Here is a 21,548-nt window from a genome sequence, read left to right as displayed (position 1 = left end):
AATCCAGATCTGTGATTCTCCAAAGCCTGTACTCTTTCCACTATTTTATGCTGCTTCTTGGTGATAGAGTTTTAACTGATCGTGAGGTTTAAAGAGTGGCCACACCAGTGGATGGTTAATATAAAGACGAATGTTATTGGAATTGAGACCAGGATGTTAGAAACATTATCAACTGATTGCTGAAGTCAATGGTAGTAGGTCTCAGAGACATTTGTTAGTAAGTTGGATTATATGATATTTAAGGTTGCTTCTTACTCCAAAATTCTCTAATTTAATAAGCCTTTTTGTTTTTCCAGCAACAACAAAAGTAATAGGAAAAGCCAATTCCCTAAGTATTAGGACAGAAGGAAGAATCATCCACTCCTGTCAATCTCTCTAAGGCCTGGGAGCAGGGCACTCTTAAGAATTTTTGTCCCAACTGATCAATGAAAAAAACTGATCTGCTATCACAGGCTTTTTCTTTTTTTTTTTTTGAGACAGACTCTCACTCCATCACCAGGCTGCAGTGCAGTGGTGAGATCTCGACTCACTGCAACCTCCGCTTCCCAGGTTCAAGCAATTCTCCTGCCTCAGCCTCCTGAGTAGCTGGGATTACAGGCGCGTGCCACCACGCCCAGCTAATTTTTCTATTTTTAGTAGAGACGGGGTTTCACCATGTTGGTCAGGATGGTCTCAATCTCGTGACCTCGTAATCCACCCACCTCGGCCTCCCAAAGTGCTGGGATTACAGGCATGAGCCACTGTGCCCGGCCGATCACAGACTTTTTTAAGAAAGGTAATAGCTTCTGCCTGCAGTACAATCACCACCTTCCTTTACACATTGTTAACAATTTTAAATATGAAAACCTGGGTTCTCTCCTTTGTCCTGGGTAAATCAGAATGATGCTATCTTAAGCAAAGACCAACTTACTATCAAGAGGCTTTCTGAGTATGGAAACAATTATTTTGTCCCAAATGCAATTTGCCTAAAAACGGATAAAGTTTTAGTGTCATCCCCTTTGTACCAGCTTTGTTATCTCCAACACTAGATGATTTCAAAGGAGTCATTTAAAAAAACTTGTGGGCTGGGCGTGGTGGCTCACACCTATTATCCCACACTTTGGGAGGCCGAGGCGGGCGGATCACCTGAGGTCAGGAGTTCAAGACCAGCCTGGCCAACATGGTGAAACCCCGTCTCTACTAAAAAAACAAAACAAAAAACAAAAAAACAAAAATTAGCTGAGCGTGGTGGTGGGCGCCTGTAATTCCACCTACTTGGGAGGCTGAGGCAGGAGAATCACTTCAACCCGGGAGGCAGAGGCTGCAGTGGACCGCGATCACGCCACTGTACTCCAGCCTGGGTGACAAGAGTGAAATTCTGTCTCAAAAAACCCCAAAAAAACCTTGTACACTTGCGCAAAACTGCAGAGGCCATGACAAGAAAGTAAACTGAGCTGCGTGAGTCATAACGAAGCATTAATATTGAGAAGAAGTTACAGAAAACTCAAAGAAAATCTTTCGAATGAAATATTTTATTGAAAATAGTTAATTTAAAATGTATACATCATTTTTCGAAAGCCATGTTACTGACAAAAATATCAAACGTTCCATACAAGCATCATCTGTTTCATCCCCTTGCCAAAGTGTCTCCTTAATTTGTCCAGATGGACATTTTGTTTGAGTCTCTAGCGCCCTCTGGTGAAACACCATGAAATTGCCCAAAAACGTAATCCAGGGTCTGCTCCTGACGGAAGGTGAGATAGCAGAATGAGCGCCTATTTCAATGTGACAAGTTGTGATGTGCTGCTTTCTCCAGAGCTCAGGAGAAAGGCAGCCTCTGTGAGTGCTTCTCTCTTTAGGGAAAGTGCTCTTCCCATGGACACTCAGCCAAGCTTATTGCAAAATACCTTCTTCCTAAGTTTTCATCATCACTGCCTTCTAAAAAAACAAAAACCTGTCGATACAGACAGGATAAATAATGAAAGCCTCCAAGTCATTCAGGACCAGGCCCCCACTCACCGCAAATGTTAAAAGGACAGCAAAAATGATAAAGCAAGCTGAGTATGCAAGAAAAGCTTTCCTAGTGGTCCCCGATTCTTCACCGTTTTACAATAATGAATACCACCACTCTAGTCAACTCAAGTTTACATTTTCCGGCAGCAGATGACCTGGTCCTCAGGTTTCAAGAAGCACACCTCTTCTAAATGGGGGCCATTTCCAAAAGTAGACATCAGCAGAGTCTAAGTTCATTCTCCAGACCAAACACTTTCGACTTAAGATTCTTCAGTTCTCCTTGTATCTTATGTGCCCGTCTATTGCTGTCACGGACCTCACACAGAAGGGCAAGATCCTGGTTTGCCCGGGCATTAACTGTTGCCTAGGGATTTGAAAAAAAGGAAGAAGTGATGATGGCATATGCCAAGGGAGAGATATCAGCCCAAAAGACACAGCTATGCTAGCTCCTTTTTGTGAGATTTTGAGTACATAGGATAAATTCCATCCTTAGTTTGTTCAGTGGCTAACCAAAGAAGGAAAATGTAGAATTAAGGCAGAAATCTCATGAAAATCCTTCCCATACAATAAAGGAGCCTTGAGATAGAGATCAATGAACAATGAAAGAGGAGTAAGGCCAGGATAAGCAACACTGCTGGTAAATTTGTCAAAGAATGAAAGCAGGCGTCTCCTCTTTTCTGTAACTAACCTTGTTTGGAACACAGGCTAACGGGCTAAATCTCATTAAGAAGGCTCTTGAGGCAACTTGTATTCTAAAGAACTGTTATCTGCTGGAAAAAATTACTCTATCACTCAATTACTCACTGTCCCCAACTGTAAAACACACACGATTCTTTTTTTTTGAGACGGAGTCTCGCTCGTCGCCCAGGCTGGAGTGCAGTGGCGCAATGTCGGCTCACTGCAAGCTCCGCCTCCCAGGTTCACGCCATTCTCCTGCCTCAGCCTCTCCGAGCAGCTGGGACTACAGGCGCCCGCCACCACGCCCGGCTAATTTTTTGTATTTTTAGTAGAGACGGGGTTTCACCGTGGTCTCGATCTCCTGACCTCGTGATCCGCCCGCCTCGGCCTCCCAAAGTGCTGGGATTACAAGCGTGAGCCACTGCGCCCGGCAATTTTTTTGTATTTTTAGTAGAGACGGGGTTTCACCGAGACACGATTCTTTAATCTACTTCTTGAATTAGGAGGGATGACAATTTCTGTTAAGTTTAGCTTACATTGAAGTACTAATGATGCAGTCATTCAGTGATTTCAGGGTCTTTTTATTTTCCCTCTAGCATGTTCTTGAACTAATTTTCAGGGAGGCTTAAAGATGGTGATCTGTTAGTGTCTACCAGCAGCGAAACAGCACATCCTTCTTTTGAGGGGCCCTCGTGACCATGTTCCCTCACTTACACCTCTTCTCTCCCTTGTGGCAATTCAGGACCAGCAATTACCTTATACAACATTCGCTCCAAGTCTTTCAGTTTCTGTCGGAGAACCTTAGTATCTGTCTTAAAGCCTTCTACTTCCAAGATACGTCGATGCTCCAATGCCTCATAGCGTTTTGTCATTACCTGTAAACGCTTCCCCATCTTGTCAGTGCGATCCTAAATATGGGGAATGGGAAGGCATTTATGAAGGTGAGGAAAGCATTTTCCCAAGCCATCCGCGCTTCCTACTCCATTATAAGTGGCAGATAATTTCGTACCTTGAAGATCTCTCTCCTCATTCCCTCTTCCTCACGAATTCGGGCAAGTTCTTCTTCTAAGGAAATGCACTGCTCTTGGTACATATTGGACAGCTTTTTCTCTTGTACTAACTTATCTTTTAGGGACTACAAGTCAAAGGGACAAAAAACATTAACACTCAGTTCCACAATTCAAGTAGCACTTAGGCAAAGAAAGAAAGAAAAGAAGGGATTTCCAGAGGTACAAAATGAGTTAAGGAACCAGATGACAAGGAACTTTGAGGAACATCTGAAAATTTCCTACTTCTAGACCAGTCTCTTAAGCCTTTTTTCTAAAGTGTACACAGCAAAAATTAAAACAAATACTTTTGGCTCTGGGAAGAGTGAGATAATGGAGCTCAGAAGCTGTCCCAAGGAAGACATTACAATATATGCTTTGGGCTACATTTCTAAAGTTCTTCTTTAAAAAGGAAGAAATATTAACAACAACACTTATTATACATGCTCTATTGAGCAGTTAAAATGATCTTTTAAAAACCCAAATCAGATCATGTTACTTCTTTCACACAACCCTTCAAATACATAACACTATTGAGAGCTAAGTTCACACTCCGTACCGTGATGCACAAGGCCCTCCACGATTGGCTGCTGCCAACGCTGGCTTCTTTAAGAGCACACCACTTCCTCCTTATCTATTCCTCTACAACCATGATGACAGCCTTCCATTTCCTTGAACATACTCCAGGGCCTATAAACTTGCTTTTCCCTCTGCCAGGAATGTTCTTCCTCAAGGTCTGTATGGCTTAGTCCCATTTTTCAGGTCTCAGCAAAAACACTAGATATAAGAGAGTGTCCCTATGCATTCCTTCTATTCATACGATAGACTTCCAGCAACTACATATAATCTTCATGTAATTCTTTTATTCCCTTAATACTGCATTTTTATAATCTATAATTTTCTTTTTTTTTTCTGAGACGGAGTCCTTGCTCTGTCACTGGGCTGGAGTGCAGTGGCGTGATCTTGGCTCACTGCAACCTCTGCCTCCCAGGTTCAAGCAATTCTCCTGCCTCAGCCTCCCAAGTAGCTGGGATTACAGGTGTCCGCCACCACGCCTGGCTATTTTTTTATATTTTTAGTAGAGACAGGGTTCCACTGTGCTGGCAAGGCTGGTCTCGAACTCCTGACCTTGTGATCTGCCCACCTCCGCCTCCCAAAGTCCTTTTTTTTTTTGAGATGGAGTCCCACTCTGTCGCCCAGGCTGGAGTGCAATGGCATGATCTCAGCTCACTGCAACTTCTGCCTCCCGGGTTCAGGTGATTCTCCTTCCTCAGCCTCCCGAGAAGCTGGGATTACAGGTGCCCACCACTACGCCCCACTAATTTTTGTATTTTTAGTAGAGACAGGGTTTCACCATGTTGGTCAGGCTGGTCTCGAACTCCTGACCTCAGGTGATCCGCCCGCCTTGGCCTCCCAAAGTGCTGGGATTACAGGTGTGAGCCATCGTGTCTGGCCTAATCTATAATTTTCTTAGTTATTTGTTAATGTTTCTGTTTTTTCTCACCCATTAAAATGTAAACGCCATGAGGGCAGACCTTGTTTAATTACTGTAACTCTAGGGCCTAACCCATAGTAGGAGTGCAATAAATATTTGTGTTTTTTGGGGGTTTTTTGTTTGTTTGAGACACAGTCTCGCACTGTCATCGGGGCTGGAGTGCAGTGGCACGGTCTCGGCTGACTGCAACTTCTGCCTCCCGGGTTCAAGCAATTCTCCTGCCTCAGCCTCCCAAGTAGCTGGGATTATAGGCACCCACCATCTCACCCAGCTAATTTTTTTTTTTTTTGTATTTTTAGTAGAGACGAGGTTTCACCATGTTGGCCAGGCTGGTCTTGAACTCCTGACCTCGTGATTTGCCCACCTAGGCCTCCCAAAGTGCTGGGATTACATGTGTGAGCCACCGCGCCCGGCCAGGAGTGCAATAAATATTTGTTGAATGAATGAATGAATGAATCAGCAAGTCTAATATTTTAAATCCCCAAACACTATAATGATCAGCTGCTCTTTGAAACCTAGTTCTTGAGGCAGCTGCTACCAGAGCTTCCTGGATTGAATGGATCTTACATTACAAATTGTAGGTTCTTTGGAATTCCTTCAACTCTTCCAGAAAAATAAATAACTTCTTTAAGACATAAGGACGTTACCTTAATATATTCACTTTGAGCACGATGACTCTCATGCATAACGGGCAACACTTTTCCAATTTTGTCTTCTTTCTTCTTACACTGCACCCTATATTGCTTAATCTTTGACATCAAATTATCTTTTTCAAGCATCCATGACTTCTCTTTATTTTGGTTTTCAGATCTGAGTTGCAGAAAATCTTTGGTGCTCTCATAGAGCAGTTCTTGGGTGTGGTGAAGACTAGGAAAGAAAGTATAAATGCAGACATGAGGATGCACACACAGCACACCTGAAAGCAACGATTATTCCAAAATGGAAGAGAGTGGTTCTTTTAAAATGGTGTGATATATAAATTTTGTAAAATATTAGCATTTTAAAAATCTGATCACTGGCAATCTTACATGTTTTACTGAGCAAAGTATAATGTATCTACCCATGCTCACTGGTTCATGGACTGGTCTTTACAGGTACTTTCCTGATTGCTAACTGCAGGTTGTATAATTAGAAGGACTACAGGGATATTTACACATAGCCTGCATAAGTATGGACCATTCCTAGGAATAAGACGAGGAAGAACTAAATCATGGTGTTCTGACAAGTTAATACAAATTCTACACTATCAAAAACAGCTTTGCTTTTGTGTACGCTGTGCTCCATTTAGAACTGCCTATATCAAAATCTTATCCTTTATTTTAAAAAGAACTTTTTTTTTTTTTTTTAAAGACAGGGTCTTGCTCTGTCACCTAGGTTGGAGTGCAGAGGCACAATCACAGCTCATAGCAGCCCTGAGCTTCTGGGCTCAAGCAGTCCTTCTGTCTCAGCCTCCCAAGCAGCTGGGACCACCTCCCAGGGCATCTGCCAGCTCATTAAAAACTTGTGTGTGGAGACGGGGTCTTGCTGTGTTCCTTAGGCTGGTCTGGTCTGGTCTGGAACTCCTGGGCTCATACAATCCTCTCGTCCCAGCCTCCCAAAATAGTGGGATTACAAGTGTGAACCACTGCACCTGGCCTACTTTTTTAAAATTCAGCTTCCTGTATGAAGTCATTTTCAACAACTTTAGCCTATTTTAATTCCTCCATTCTCTGAAATTCCATCCCAGTGTTAACGTCCCCTTGTCTTATAATTTAGCACTTGCTCATCTGTCATATTTTAACTGTCAACATGCACTTTTTCCCAGCCTGAGTGAAAGCATATACCTTATTTATTATTTTTGCCCCAATGCCATGAGATTGTCAAGGATAATACTAACTACTGGACATACACAGGCAGTTAACAGATTCTTGATGACTATTTCCTGAAATTTAGGAATAGACAATGTCTCTATCTTTAAAAAACAATATCCCTGGAAGTTAGCAACTCATCAGTTTAACATTACCACCTAGAAAAATGCTATACTGAATGATCTAGCTGCTTGCAAGAGTATTAAATACCATGAAGCAATCACTACAGTTTTCTACTGAACAAATAATGTCAGATCCACTTATTTTCATGAGTAACAGAGTACACAGATAAGAGGGAAATGACAGCAGAGTGCCAAGCACACAGTACAGTAAATGTCACAAGATGAATATATACAGTCAGGTATGTGTGCATGTATATATAGAGAGAGATGGATTCAGTTACCACAAGGATCTCTCTCACTTTCAATGGGTTATTTTACTCTGTCTTACATTATGTTCTCAATCTCAAACTGGGAAAGTATGGGCTTTTTTTTTTTTTTGAGAGAGTCTTGCTGTCGCCCAAACTGGAGTGCAGTGGCGCGATCTCAGCTCACTGCAGGCTCCGCCCCCCGCGGTTCACGCCATTCTCCTGCCTCAGCCTCCCGAGTAGCTGGGACTACAGGCGCCCGCCACCTCGCCCGGCTAATTTTTTGTATTTTTAGTAGAGACGGGGTTTCACCGTGTTAGCCAGGCTGGTCTCGATCTCCTGACCTTGTGATCCGCCCACCTCGGCCTCCCAAAGTGCTGGGATTACAGATGTGAGCCACTGTGCCCGGCCTGGGCTTGTTAAAATACAAGTAGCTTGAAAGTGACACCCAAAGGGCAGTCATTAATGGCCCTGGATTTCGTGCCCTTCTTAGGAAGATCTATCTAATGGGAGGAACTGATCATGTGCTCAGATATGAAATGCTGAACAAGGAAGGTTACTGACGTTCTGGAAAACAGATGTAAAATTACAAATTACCGTGACAATTTTAAAATATCTGTCCCTTAAAAACAAAACCCAATGAAAAGCCAAGATGCTATACTTAAGTGCAAAAATACTAAAAATAAAAATGAAGGTGGAGAAATACTGGCCAAATGCAAACACATTATACTATGTTATAAGAAACATAGCAGACCGGGCGCGGTGCTCACGCCTGTAATCCCAGCACTTTGGGAGGCTGAGGTGGGCGGATCACCTGAGGTCGGGAGATCGAGACCAGCCTGGCCAACATGGTGAAACCCTGTCTCTACTAAGACGGAAGTGTCAGAAGGTGCTGCCACATAACAAATGTCCAATAACAAGAGCTGTTACAATTAGTCTGGCTGATGCATAAGGCGAACTACAGCAACAGGGGAGGAGCTGAGGCTGAAGGTTTATCTGGTGTCAGATGATGACGTTCCTAAAAATTCATGCTAAGATATCAGGACTTTATCGTAAGGTCAATGGAGACTATCAATATTTTTAAGCAGCTGATAATTCCTAATAGAGGAACTAATTCATAGTAGTGAGGAAGACTATAAGAACACAAAGCGCCAGGCACAGTGGCTCACGCCTGTAATCCCAGCACTTTGGGAGGCCAAGGCGGGCAGATCACGAGGTCCGGAGATCGAGACCATCCTGGCTAACATGGTGAAACCTCGTCTCTACTAAAAATACAAAAAAAAAAAAAAAAAAAAATTAGCCGGGTGTGGTGGCGGGCACCTGTAGTCCCAGCTACTCACGAGGCTGAGGCAGGAGAATGGCGTGAACCCGGGAGGCGGAGCTTGCAGTGAGCCGAGATTGTGCCACTGCACTCCAGCCTGGGCGACAGAGCGAGACTCTGTCTCAAAAAAAAAAAGAAGACAAAGGATCAGCAATAGGAACAATGTAAACAAAGGAATAGAGTTTGAATTAATGTACTAAGAATGAGAGTGCAAGGCTGGGCACAGTGGCTCATCTGTAATCTCAGTGCTTCAGGAGGCTGAGGTGAGAGGATTGCTTGAAACCAGGAGTTTGAGACTAGCCTGGGCAACATAGCGAGACCCCATCTCTACAAAAAATAACAAAAATAAACCAGGTTTGGTGGTATGCACCTGTAATCCTAGCAACGCGGAAGGCTGAGGCAGGAGGATTGCTTGAGCCCAGGAGTTCAAGGCTGCAATGAGCTATGATCACACCACTGCACTCCTGGGCAACAGAGTAAGACCCTGTCTTTACTGGAAAACAAAACAAAACAAAACAATCAGAGAGGAGATATTTTCCTGAGTGCTAATTTCAGGTTATATGATTAGAAGGACTACGGGGATATTTACACATAGCCTGCATAAGTATGGACCATTCCTAGGAATAAGACAAGGAAGTACTAAATTGTGGAGTTCTGACGAGTTAGCACAAGTTCTGTAGTATCAAAAACAGCTTTGCTTTTGTGTATGTTGTGCTCCGTGTAGAACTGCCTGTAGCAGAGAGCAGAGAATGGACTTGAGGGGGCTTTTAGGCTTACAACCCATAGGGTTTGCAATTAAGGAACAAGAAAGTTAAGAGTTGAAGATGATCCTGTGGTTTCAAGCTTGGGATACCTTGAAGCTAAATGAAAAAAAGAAAGAAGTAGGTTTGAGATGGGGATGGGAGCATTTGTTGAGAGAAACAACAGCACGGTCTCAGTAATGGTAAATTTGACATGCTCGAACACTTTGAACTGAGGGTGTCCTTACGGCATAGGTCTGGCCACTGGAACCAGACAAAAGGGTGAAAGGGTTAGACAGGTAGAAGAACCAAGAAAGACAGGTGCTGCAGAAATCAAGGGAAATGAATTACAAGGAGGGCTGATCAGTGATGCCAAACATGCAGGAAGATACTAAGTACAATAAGGACTGAACAGAGATATAACTGGTCTCAGAAGTTAAGAAGCAGGCCAGCCGCGGTGGCTCATGCCTGTAATCCCAGCACTTTGGGAGGCTGAGGCGGGTGGACCACCAGAGACTGGGAGTTCAAGATCAACCTGGCTAACACGGTGAAACCCTGTCTCTACTAAATATACAAAATTAGCTGGGCGTGGTGGCGCACGCCTGTAATCACAGCTACTTGGAAGGCTGAGGCAGGAGAATCGCTTGAACCTGGGAGGCAGCGGTTGCAGGGAGCCGGGATCACGCCACTGCACCCCAGCCTGGGTGACAGAGTGAGACTTAGTCTCAAAAAAAAAAAAAAAAAAAAAGTTAAGAGGTCAATGGTGACCCCAGAACCCCAGAAAGGACATGTTTAGTAAAATGGTGGGGATAAAGTCAGACTGCAGAGGTAAACAAAGGTGAGCAGGTTAGGAACAAAAACAATGAGGACAGAGTTTGCCATTTTTTGTTTTTATTTTTTCAGATTTAAAAAATAACCTTTATTTTTTTAAAAGTATGTGCATTATAGGAAACTAAAACACACAAGAAGCAAAGAACAAAGTCGTCCACAATCAGAAGCACTTTACAGTTTGTAAACTGTAGAGTTTACAGGACGTTCTAGGTCCTGCATGTGTGTAGATGCAACATCCAATTTTATGGGCTTGAGATCGTACAGTATGTATCACGCTGTTTCACACATCCTAGATATTTACCAATTCAAAATCCCAAAGCTATATCAGTATTCTGATAACCAAGAATACGCTACACCAACTCAATCTGTTAGAAAAAAATATAATCCTGCCTTTCTTGGGACAAAAATTTCATAGAAGCCAAAAATGAAACGCGTCTCTAGATAAAAGCACCGGCAGAGTTCCGATTAAAATACTGAGTGTGCGGTTTTCTTGGTACAGATATGTAAACTCATGTTTTCCAGATTCACGAAGGGGCAAACAAAAGAAAAGAGCCTACTACACCGAGTCAGACACTACATTCGTGGATAAAAGAACACTTTTTTTTTTTTTTTTGAGACAGGGTCTCACTCTGTCACCCAGGCATGAGCGATTACAGGCGTGAGCCACTGCACCCGGCCCGAGAACACTTCTTAGCCACCAGAAGCAAGCTAAAACACCACAGTGGATTAAAAGGAGCACGTGAAACACTCATCAGCTCTTCAACAGCACGCCTGGAAAAGCGAGATACTCACCTACAAAGAGGCAGGGGTTTCTGAGGAAGACAATTTTTTCAAGGCTCCCTTTAGTTCTATGACCCGCTGTTGTTCAAGTACAAAATGTTAACTTTTAAGTCACTCAGAAAAATAAAATACCCGTTGGGCACAGCTTTCTTAGACACTCACTTTTTGGTCAGCTCTTTGATTTTGTTCTGATTTCTCTGGTGCTGAACTTGCATTTCCTCAAGGTGAATCCGTCTGTCCTCCATGAGCCCTTCAATTTGTTCTCGAGAAAGTTTGGTCTGCTCTCCCAGCTGAGCCTGCAGTGCTTCCACCTAGACAGGCCAAAAAGGCATGAGGAATCCAGCCCTGCTTCCACTTACTTCATACCTCTAGGAAAAGTGCCTTTCTCCAGAAAAATTAAAAAACAAACACAAACAAAAAAATCTCAATCCTAATCCTCGTTTGTTTCAAGACAAGGTCTTGCCCTGTCCCCCAGGCTGGAGTGCAGTGGGCGTGATCATAGCTCACTGCGGCCTCAACCCCCTGGGCTCAAGCAGTCCTCCCTGCCTCAGCCTCCAGGACTACAGGTGTGTACCATCGCACCCAGCTAATTTTATTTTTATTTTTTGTAGAGATGGGGTCTCACTATGTTGTCCAGGCTGGTCTCAAAGTTTTGGGCTCCAGCAATCAACTCGCCTTGGCCTCCCAAAATGCTGGGATTACAGGCATTACCATGCCCAGCCCAGTTCCTCTTAATGTCTTATAAATGGGGTTAGGCTATAGAAGAGTAGATTCTTTGTCCAAGTGACAGCCAGCATCCACATCACACAAACAAAGCTACAAAATCCAGTTTCCCTACCCTGTGATTTCTGCCTTTTCACTCTCTCCCTTGACTGTCTCCCTTTAAGACACCCTTCCTGCACAGAAGCAAAATGACTCTTTTCTTAGTTTTTGGTTTCAAAAAGTAGAGCAAAATGACTATAATGTAATTTCCTTCTCTGTGTCTGGCTGTCATGACTCCACATGGAGATACTGGCCAAAGATAGAAACTGTCATTTAAATCAACAGAGATTTAACCCAGTAAGGACAGAAACTATAGTGCAAATAGATGAAAAATCATGGTTCCAAATGACACATAACCAGGAGGTAAGAGAACAGTTCGTTACTTTCCTCGACTTTGGAACCTAAGCACTAAATAAATGAATATACCATCAAATGTTGATCTATCAGCATAGACAAGCTTCCCTCTGCAATCCCTGCATACCCCTAGGCCAGTGAATTCTTACTTTGTAATGGTTTTGGTGGATAGCGCTTAGTATATTGAATTGAAGGTTTAGAGTAGCACTTTTAGAATGTTCAAACAGAAAAGGATGGTTTTAAAATAAAAGCTCTTAGAAATTAGGAACAATCCCAATTTTCTTAACCACATGATGCTTAGATGTAACCTGTGTGCAAGGAGATACTTATCACGTGATACTGAGGGTATGTTATATAAAGCTAAACTTGTGGATAAAAGCCATCTTGGTCTGCCAAAATACATTCTTTACCTGTAGGATGAGTGTCTGTATGTCTCTTTGGTAATGCTCAGAACCTTCTTTTCTCTCTCTCGATGGTCTTCTTTTGCTTATTTTAGGATCTAAAATGGAAAACAAAATCCATCAAGAAGATTTTACCCAGCTTTTCTGTGTGCTATTGAAATAGCAGCATTTCCCATGCAGAGGAGTTCAGATTCATTTACCTGTAAGGGTAATGAAGGGGTTCTCACTAACGAAGGGGTTCGGAAGAAAAAGGGAAACATCATAATTACAGTGCTTAACTTTTCAAATAGGAATCTCTATAAGGGAACTCTGCAGGATGTCACCTAAATAATCATATTCATCTTCTGGCAGAATCAACCACTAAATTTTCCTTAGAATCAACCACTAAAATAGTTGTGTCTATTTTCTTAGTAAATCCTATTCGATCAGAAGGCCAGGTGTTGCGGCTCATGCCTGTAATCCCAGTGCTTTGGGAGGCCAAAGCGGGACAATCACTTGAAGCCAGGAGTTCAAAACCAGCCTGAGTGACATAGTGAGAACCCCTCCCTACACAAAATAAAATAAAATACAATAAATTAGCCAGGTGTGGTGGCATATGCCTGTCGTCCCAGCTACTCAGAAGGTTGAGGTGGGAGGGTCACTTGAGTCCAGGAGTTCAAGGTTACAGTAAACCATGATCACACCACTGTACTCCAGCCTAGGTGACAGAGCCTGTCTGTCTCAATCAACCAATCAATCAATCAATCAACAAACAGAATAAGGAATAAGAAAAACAAAACTTAAACATTTTGGTTATGACATATCACACAATTTTTAAAAGACAAGGTTATTCTAAAAATAGGGAACGCTAAAAATTGAACTGAGCAGGCCGGGCACAGGGACTCACGCCTGTAATCCCAGCACTTCGGGAGGCCGAGGCAGGCGGATCACCTGAGGTCGGGAGTTCGAGACCAGCCTAACATGGAGAAAGCCCCTCTCTACTAAAAATACAAAATTAATGGGGCGTGGTGGTGCATACCTGTAATCCCAGTTACTCGGGAGGCTGAGGTAGGAGAATTGCTTGAACCTGGGAGGCAGAGGCTGCAATGAGCCAAGATCGTGCCATTGCACTCCAGCCTGGGCAACAAGAGCAAAACTCCATCTCAAAAAAAAAAAAAAAATGAACTGAGCAAAACTTAATTCCTTGGATGATTCAAGAAGCTCATTAAGACATTAGACTACCGAAGGCATCATTATGAACATCAATTATCACTGTACAGTAGGAAAACATTTCCAATTGTGTGCGCTGTTTTTTTGTTTTTGGAGACAGAGTCTTGCTCTGTTGTGCAATGGCGCAATCTCAGCTCACCGCAACCTCCACCTCCCGGGTTCAAGCAATTCTCCTGCCTCAGCCTCCCAAATAGCTAGGATTACAGGTGCCTGCCACCACGCCTGGCTAATTTTTTGTATTTTATGTAGAGACGGGGTTTCACCATGTTGGCCAGGCTGGTCTCAAACTCCTGACCTCAGGTGATCCACCCACCTCAGCCTCCCAAAGTGCTGGGATTACAGGCATGAGCCACCGTGCCCGGCCTGCACTGTGATTTTCAATTGTGCATTGATGAGAATTTCTAATAGGTTATATGGTTGTTACCTGCTTTGAAAGCTGAAGATTCATTCTGCTCACATTCACCTACAGCCTGGAGAGTCTTTTGGAGAATGGTGACCTGAAGAAGCAAAAACTGGTATTGAAGTAGCCTTCCTATAAACGTAATATTTTACTTTTCAGCCTTAGTTCTGCAGATCGAACACTGTAAGTTAAATTAGTCAAAACCGATACGATGATATGAGGATGTCATGCACAAGAGACCACACAGGCAAAGTAGCAAACTGGACAAAACCCTGTGTTGACAAAATAAACTTAAAAAAGCTAGCCGGGTGCGGTGGCATGTGCCTGTGGTCCCCGCTACTCAGGAGGCTGAGGTGGGAGGATCGCTAGAGCTTAGGAGCTTAAGGCTGCAGTGAGCTATGATCACTCCACTGCACTCCAACCTAGGCAACAGAATGAGACTTTGTTTCTAAAAAAAATAAAAATGAGGCCAGGCGCGGTGGCTCATGCCTGTAATCCCAGCACTTTGGGAGGCCAAGGTGGGCGGATCACCTGAGGTCGGGAGTTCAAGACCAGTCTGACCAACATGGAGAAACCCCATCTCTATTAAAAATACAAAATTAGCCAGGCGTGGTGGCACATGCCTGTAATCCCAGCTACTCAGGAGGCTGAGGCAGGAGAATCACTTGAACCCGGAAGGCGGAGGTTGTGGTGAGCTGAGATTGCACCATTGCACTCCAGCCTGGGGGACAAGAGCGAAACTCCGTCTTGAAAAATAAATAAATAAATATAAATAAATAAATAAAATTGCAGAGCTATTTAGTCATGTATGATTAAAAACAAAACCAAAAACAGCTTGGGGCACAGTGGTACACCCCTATAGTTCCAGCTACTTGGAAGGCTGGCTGGAGTGTGTTTAAGCCCAGAAGTGTGAGTCCAGCCTGGGCAACATACCAAGACCTCAGCTCTAAAATTTTTTTTTTTTTAATTTTTATTATTTTTTTAAAAGCAGCTCTTTGGTGGGTGTCGTGGCTCATGCCTGTAATCCCGGCACTTTGACAGGCCAGGGCGGGCAGACTGCTTGAGCTCAGGAGTTCGAGACCAGCCTGGGCAAATGGTGAAACCCCATCTCTACAAAAAATACAAAAATTAGCTGGGCGTGGTGGTGTACACCTGTAGTCCCAGCTGCTTGGGAGGCTGAGGTGGGAGGAGTGCTTGAGCCCGGGAGCAGAGGTTGCAGTGAGCCGAGATTGCGCATTGCACTCCAACCTATGTAACAGAATGAGACTTTGTCTCAAAAAAAAAAAAAAGTAGCTCTTGGCCAAGGACCTTTAGAAAACAGAAGTATACGTATACAGATATGTATAAAAATGCTCAGGAACTGTTTATAGAAGTGAAAAAATAGAAATAGTATACACAGACACATAACTATTTCTATAGGAATGAAAAAAAAGAGATGGAAGTATAAATACCAAACTATTAATAATGGATTATCTCTGGGGTATAGGATTATGAGAACCCGCCACTTTTATGTGATAGATTACTATACTCTGTGTTTGTTTTTAATAAAGACCATGGATTACATTTGTAATCAGTATAAACAAAAATTTAAAAAGAAACTTCAGCATCAAAACTTTCTCCCACACACAGTCTGCTCCTGCTTTCGTCTCTGTCTCAGCTAAAACAGCCACCCTCTGTGCTTCAGGTTTCTAAACAGTGAAATGGGGTAAACAATGCTACTTCCCAAGGCTTTTAAAGAAAAATGCTTTAAAAGCTCAGGCAAACAAGGCGCTGTGATGGCTAATTCTCCATCTGCCTTCTCTAGCGAATACTAAAGTTCTTCTGATGATGGGTCTTAGCCTATGATTTGTGAAGCCACACTCCCCATGCTACACCAAAGATTACTTACCTTGTGAGGAGGCTCCTTACAAAAATAGGTCACTTCTCCAGCATCTGTTCCCACAAGAGCCAAGAGATTCTGAATCTTTTTCTTGTCTTCTAGCTCCCTGCAATTCTCATGGAAAGCAAGCACATATTATTAAATGTCCCAAGTAAGTAACCTTTTTCTGTTTAAAGGATCTCCCTTCTATTTTTTTTAAAACAATAGTAACCCCAAATTAAAACAGTAACCTCAAATTAAAATTGAATAGTTTGTATCTAGACTTCAGCTCTACTTTGTAAAACATCAGGTATTTCCATTCAGAGAAAAGGGGCCAGGGCACCTCTTAGCTAATTCTTTTTTTTTTTTGAGACAGAGTCTCGTTCTGTTGCCCAGGCTGGAGTGCAATGGCGCGATCTCGGCTCACTGCAAGCTCAGCCTCTCAGGTTCACGCCATTCTCCTGCCTCAGCCTCCTGAGTACCTGGGACTACAGGCACCCGCCACGACGCCCGGCTAATTTTTGTATTTTTAGTAGAGACGCAGTTTCACTGTGTTAGCCAGGAAGGTCTTGATCTCCTGACCTTGTGATCCACCTGCCTCGGCCTCCCAAAGTGCTGGGATTACAGGCCTGAGCCACCGCGCCTGGCCACTTCTTAGCTAATTCTAAAAGGGAACAGTAGTGGCTGCTGAGGGTCACTGCTCAGATCTTGCTCTTCAGAGCTGATCGGCTCATTCTGCCAACTGCCAGGAATGCTGCCTGCTGATAGCTTGTAGTTGAATCCCCAGCCAAGGGAACTGCGTGAGCCACCGCGCCCAGCCTCGCCACTTGGGTTTTTGGTGTCCCACGGTCAGGTGCTCCATTTTTAGCAGGATCTACTAGCATGGCAGAAGCTGGTTGTCAAATGTTATGTCATTCTCAGCTGTAGACAGCATAATTTTGCTCCAGATTCTCAGAGGGTCTGTTATGATTCTTGTTGTGTGCTACGACAAGATATCCAGTGCCTGGTCAATGAGGGAACACAAAAATCCAATTCCCTTGCCTCAGTTCAGGATGTCTCTGAGAGCCATTCCAGCTTCAGAGACTCCTGTCGTGTTGGACGAGGCCTGCTGCAACTGAATCCCAGTTTCAGTTCCCTCACTTCCCAATAAAATTCCTGCAAGCAAATCGCCACTGAACAGTCTGTTTCCCAGAGAACTCAACCTAAGATAGCTTAGGTCTGGACTGGACCAAGGAAGCAAACGCTAAAAAGGGATTTTGGGCTGGGTGTGGTGGCTCATGCCTGTAATCTCAGAACTTTGGGAAGATGAGGCAGGCAGATCACCTGAGGTCAGGAGTTCGAGACCAGGCTGGCCAACATGGTGAAACCCTAGTCTCTACTAAAACTGCAAAAATTAGCTGGGCATGGTGGCATGCACCTGTAATTCCAGCTCCTCAGGAGGCTGAGGCACAAGAATCACTTGAACCCGGGAGGTGGAGCTTGCAGTGAGCCAAGATTGCACCACTGCACTCTGACCTGGGTGACAGAACAAGGCTCCATCTCAAAAAAAAGAATTAATTAAAAAAAAACAACATAAAAAGGGATTTCAGAGCGACTGATATGGAGACGGTTTACAGAACATGGTGTTTCTCCCAGCAAGGTAGATGGGTAGTCAACAGAGTATAGCTTGAACAATAAAAGATAAGTCAAAGATGGAAAAGAGGCTGAGGGCTGCACCCCAAACAAAATCACAATCTCTGACTCATTTTTCAGGCCCAAGTCCATTTTTTTTTTTTTCTTTTTGAGACAGAGTCTCTCTTTGTCACCCAGGCTGGAGTGCAATGGCATGATCTCAGCTCACCGCAACCTCCGCCTCCTGGGTTCAAGCAATTCTCCTGCGTCAGCCTCCCAACTAGCTGGGACTACAGGCGCGTGCCACAATGCCCAGCTAATTTTTGTATTTTTAGTAGAGACGGGGTTTCACCATGTTGGCCAGGCTGGTCTTGAACTCCTGACCTTGTGATCTGCCCGCCTCAGCCACCCAAAGTGCTGGGATTACAGGTGTGAGCCACTGTGCCCAGCCCCAAGTCTGTTTTAAGTCCTAGAGACAATTACCTAAAGAGGAGGCTGGAACTCCTAGAAGGTAAGACCCTGCGACACCACAGAGTAGATATTCATGGTAATGATTCCCCACATCCTCCAAAGAGTCTCTAGCCATTTATTTAGTAACTATACACTGGGGAAGAGGAAAGACCTGGGCATTTTAAGGATTGCTGGATACAGGGTCTAAGCTGACACTGACACCAGATGACCTGAAGCATCATCATGGCACTGGGGCATGTGGGGACCATGGAATAAATGGAATTGTGGCCCACATCCAACTCATAGCAGGTCTACTGGATCCACCGAACCAATGGTCGTTTCTTCAGTTCCCAAAGGCTTCAAATGGACATACTAGGTAGGGGACAGTACCTCCAAATTAGCTTCTTGGCTTCTGGGGCAAGCTAAGCGAAAGCCTCGGAAACTGCCCCTCCCTACCCAGTCAAGATGATCAATAAAGACCTAAAGAATGCAGAGGTGGCGGTCCTTATCAAAGCCTCATTTCATTCCTCAGTATGACCTATACAAAACCAGATGGATTCTGGAGGATAACAGTCACTGTGCCAGATGTAGTACCTTTGCTAGAACAGAATTACTTAGTCTCAGGCACATGGTAAGTGGCCACTGATTAGGCAAATGCATTCTTTCCTCCCCCTCAAAAGACCAGAGGCAGTTCACATCATGTGACATGGACAACAGTGTACTTTTATAGTCTTTCCCAGGGCCATGTTAATGCTTTTACTTTCTGTCAATACAGTATAAAAGAATCTGGGCTGGGCGCAGTGGCTCACACCTGTAATCCCAGCACTTTGGGAGGCCGAGGTGGGTGGACCACGAGGTCGGGAGTTCGAGACCAGCCTGTCCAAAATGGTGAAACCCCATCTCTACTAAAAAGTACAAAAATTAGCTGGGCGTGGTAGCGTGCGCCTGTAGTCCCAGCTACTCGGGAGGCTGAGGCAGGAGAATCGCTTGAATCTGGGAGGCGGAGGTTGCAGTGAGCCGAGATCGCGCCACTGCACTCCAGCCTGGGTGACAGACTGAGACTCCATCTCAAAAACAAACAAACAAACAAAAACAAAAACAAAAAGAATCTGGATCTGGCTACTCCACAGATCGCCAGTAGCTCACTACTGATGGTATCGCATTAGATCAGACGGCATGAACGAGAAACAGCAAGTGCACTTGGTAAGATACGTGTGCTCGGGAGGGTTGGAGATGAACCTTACGAAGCACATCAGTGAAGTTTTTAAGGCTGTGATCCAGGTATCCCAGGATATTCCCTCCGATGTGAAGATCAAATTATTTCACCTGGTACATGCTACCACCAAGAAGGAAGCATAATGCCTGAAAGGAGTCTTCAGGTTCTGGAGACAACATATTCTGCATTTTGGAATACTGCTCTGACCTATGTATCAACTGACACGGAAGGCGAGCTTTCGGCGTGGCCCAGAGTTGAAAGGATGCTCTGCTGCTTGGGACATATGATTTGGCGGATCCTATGGTGTCTGTGGCGGCACAAGGTACCACGTGGAGTTTACGGCAAGCACCACAAGAATCGTAACAGACCCTCTGAGAATCTGGAGCAAGACTATGCTGTCTACAGCTGAGAATGACACAACATTTGACAACCAGCTTCTGCCATGCTAGTAGATCCTGCTAAAAATGGAGCACCTGACCGTGGGACACCAAAAACCCAAGTGGCAAGGCTGGGCGCGGTGGCTCACGCTTGACATCCCAGCACTTTGGAAGGTTCGAGATCAGCCTGGGCAATATGGAAAAACCCTGTCTCTATAAAAAATACAAAAATTAGTCAGGTGTGTTGGCTCGTGTGTGTAGTCCCAGCTACTTGGAAGGATGAGGCAGGAGGATCACCTGAGCCTGGGAGGCGGAGGTTGCAGTGAGCCGAGATCGTGCCACTACATTCCAGCCTGGGTGACAGAGGGAGACCCTGTCTCAAAAAAAAAAAAAAACCACGTGACTAAGTCTTTTCAACAAATGATGCTGAGAAAACTGGACATCCACATGCAAAAGAATGAAGTTGGAACCTTACCTAATGCTATATACAAAAATTAACTAAAATGGATCAAAGACCTAGACACAAGAGCTGAAATAATAAAACTTTCAGAAGAAAACATAGGAGAAAAGTTTCCTGACAATGAATTTGGCAATGATTTCTTGGATGTGATACCAAAAGCAGAAGGAACAAAATAAAAAAATACATAAACTCAACTTCATAAAAATTAAAAACTGGCTCGGCGTAGTGGTTCATTCCTGTAATCCTAGCACTTTGGGAGGCTGAGGCAGGAGGATCACTTGAGGTCAGGAGTTCAAGACCAGCCTAAGGAATATAGTGAGACCTGCCCTGTCTCTATAAAAAAATGAAAAAAAGAAAATAAATTAGCCAAGCATAGTGGTGCATGCCTATATAATCCCAGCTACTCCAGAGGCTAAGGCAGGAGGATCACCCTGGCCGACAGAGTGATACCATGCCTCTAAAAAAAATAAAAAATAAAAAAAAAAAGGGGAGAAAATAAAAAGGCAATCTATGGAACAGGAGAAAATATTTGCATGTATCTGTATATCTAATAAAGGTTTAATATCCAGAATATATAAGGAACTTCTATGGCCAGGCACGGTGGCTCACATCTCTAATCCCAGCACTTTGGGAGGGTGAGGTGAGGATCACTTGAGCTCAGGAGTTTGAGACCAGCCTGGGCAACATAGCGAAACTCTGACTCTACCAAAAATACAAAAATTAGCCAGGCGTAGTGGCACGTGCCTGTAGTCCCAGCTACTCAGGAGGCTGACATGGGAGGACAGCTTGAGCCCAGCAGACAAAGGTTGCAGTGAGCCGTGATCACACCACTGCCTGGGCGACAGAGCAAAACCCTGTCTCAACAACAACAAAAAAGAACTTCTACAACTCAACAACAAAAGCAACCCAATTATTAAAATGGGCAAAATATTTGAATAGACATTTCTCCAAAGAAGATAATAAATGGCACATGAAAGATGCTCAACATTTTAAAATGCAAATCAAAACCACAGTGAGACTCCCTCACACCCATTAAGATGGTTACTATCAAATAAACAGAAAATAAGGCTGGGCACAGTGGCTCGCGCCTGTAATCCTAACACTTTGGGAAGCCAAGATGGGCAAATCGCTTGAGCCCAGGAGTGTGAGACCCGCCTGGGCAAAACAGTGAAACCCCATTTCTTCAAAAGGTACAAAAATTAGCCAAGCACAGTGGTGCACACCCATGGTCCCAACTAACTGGGAGGCTGAGGTTGGGGGGATCATCCGAGCCTGGGAGGTTGAGGCTGCAGTGAGCTGTGATCTTGCCACTGCACTCCAGCCTGGGTGACTCAGCAAGACCCTGTCTCAAAA

At 44.0% G+C, this 21,548-nt stretch overlaps 1 protein-coding gene across 4 annotated transcripts in view; it reads right to left on the bottom strand.

Moving 5' to 3' along the window:
* Window positions 1-1,495: 1,495 nt before the first annotated feature.
* Window positions 1,496-21,548, bottom strand: part of CCDC77 (coiled-coil domain containing 77) — a 45,538-nt gene continuing 25,485 nt past the window's right edge. For 2 of the 4 annotated variants that reach the window (XM_032159231.2, XM_032159232.2), the window contains 8 exons: window positions 16,112-16,208; window positions 14,248-14,320; window positions 12,624-12,712; window positions 11,260-11,408; window positions 5,859-6,078; window positions 3,680-3,805; window positions 3,426-3,578; window positions 1,496-2,356 (listed from right to left, as the gene is read on the bottom strand). In XM_032159231.2, the coding sequence (XP_032015122.1) occupies window positions 2,210-2,356; window positions 3,426-3,578; window positions 3,680-3,805; window positions 5,859-6,078; window positions 11,260-11,408; window positions 12,624-12,712; window positions 14,248-14,320; window positions 16,112-16,208 (1,054 nt within the window). In that variant the 3' untranslated portion in view covers window positions 1,496-2,209. The remainder of the gene's footprint in view (window positions 2,357-3,425; window positions 3,579-3,679; window positions 3,806-5,858; window positions 6,079-11,259; window positions 11,409-12,623; window positions 12,713-14,247; window positions 14,321-16,111; window positions 16,209-21,548) is intronic. The other 2 variants (XM_058443125.1, XM_058443124.1) reach the window with 1 other exon arrangement.

This window comes from Hylobates moloch, unplaced genomic scaffold, assembly GCF_009828535.3.
Source record: "Hylobates moloch isolate HMO894 unplaced genomic scaffold, HMol_V3 SCAFFOLD_8, whole genome shotgun sequence".
NCBI lineage: Eukaryota > Metazoa > Chordata > Mammalia > Primates > Hylobatidae > Hylobates > Hylobates moloch.
Note: the sequence above shows the minus strand (reverse complement) of the source record. Positions and strands in the feature narration are given on the sequence as shown.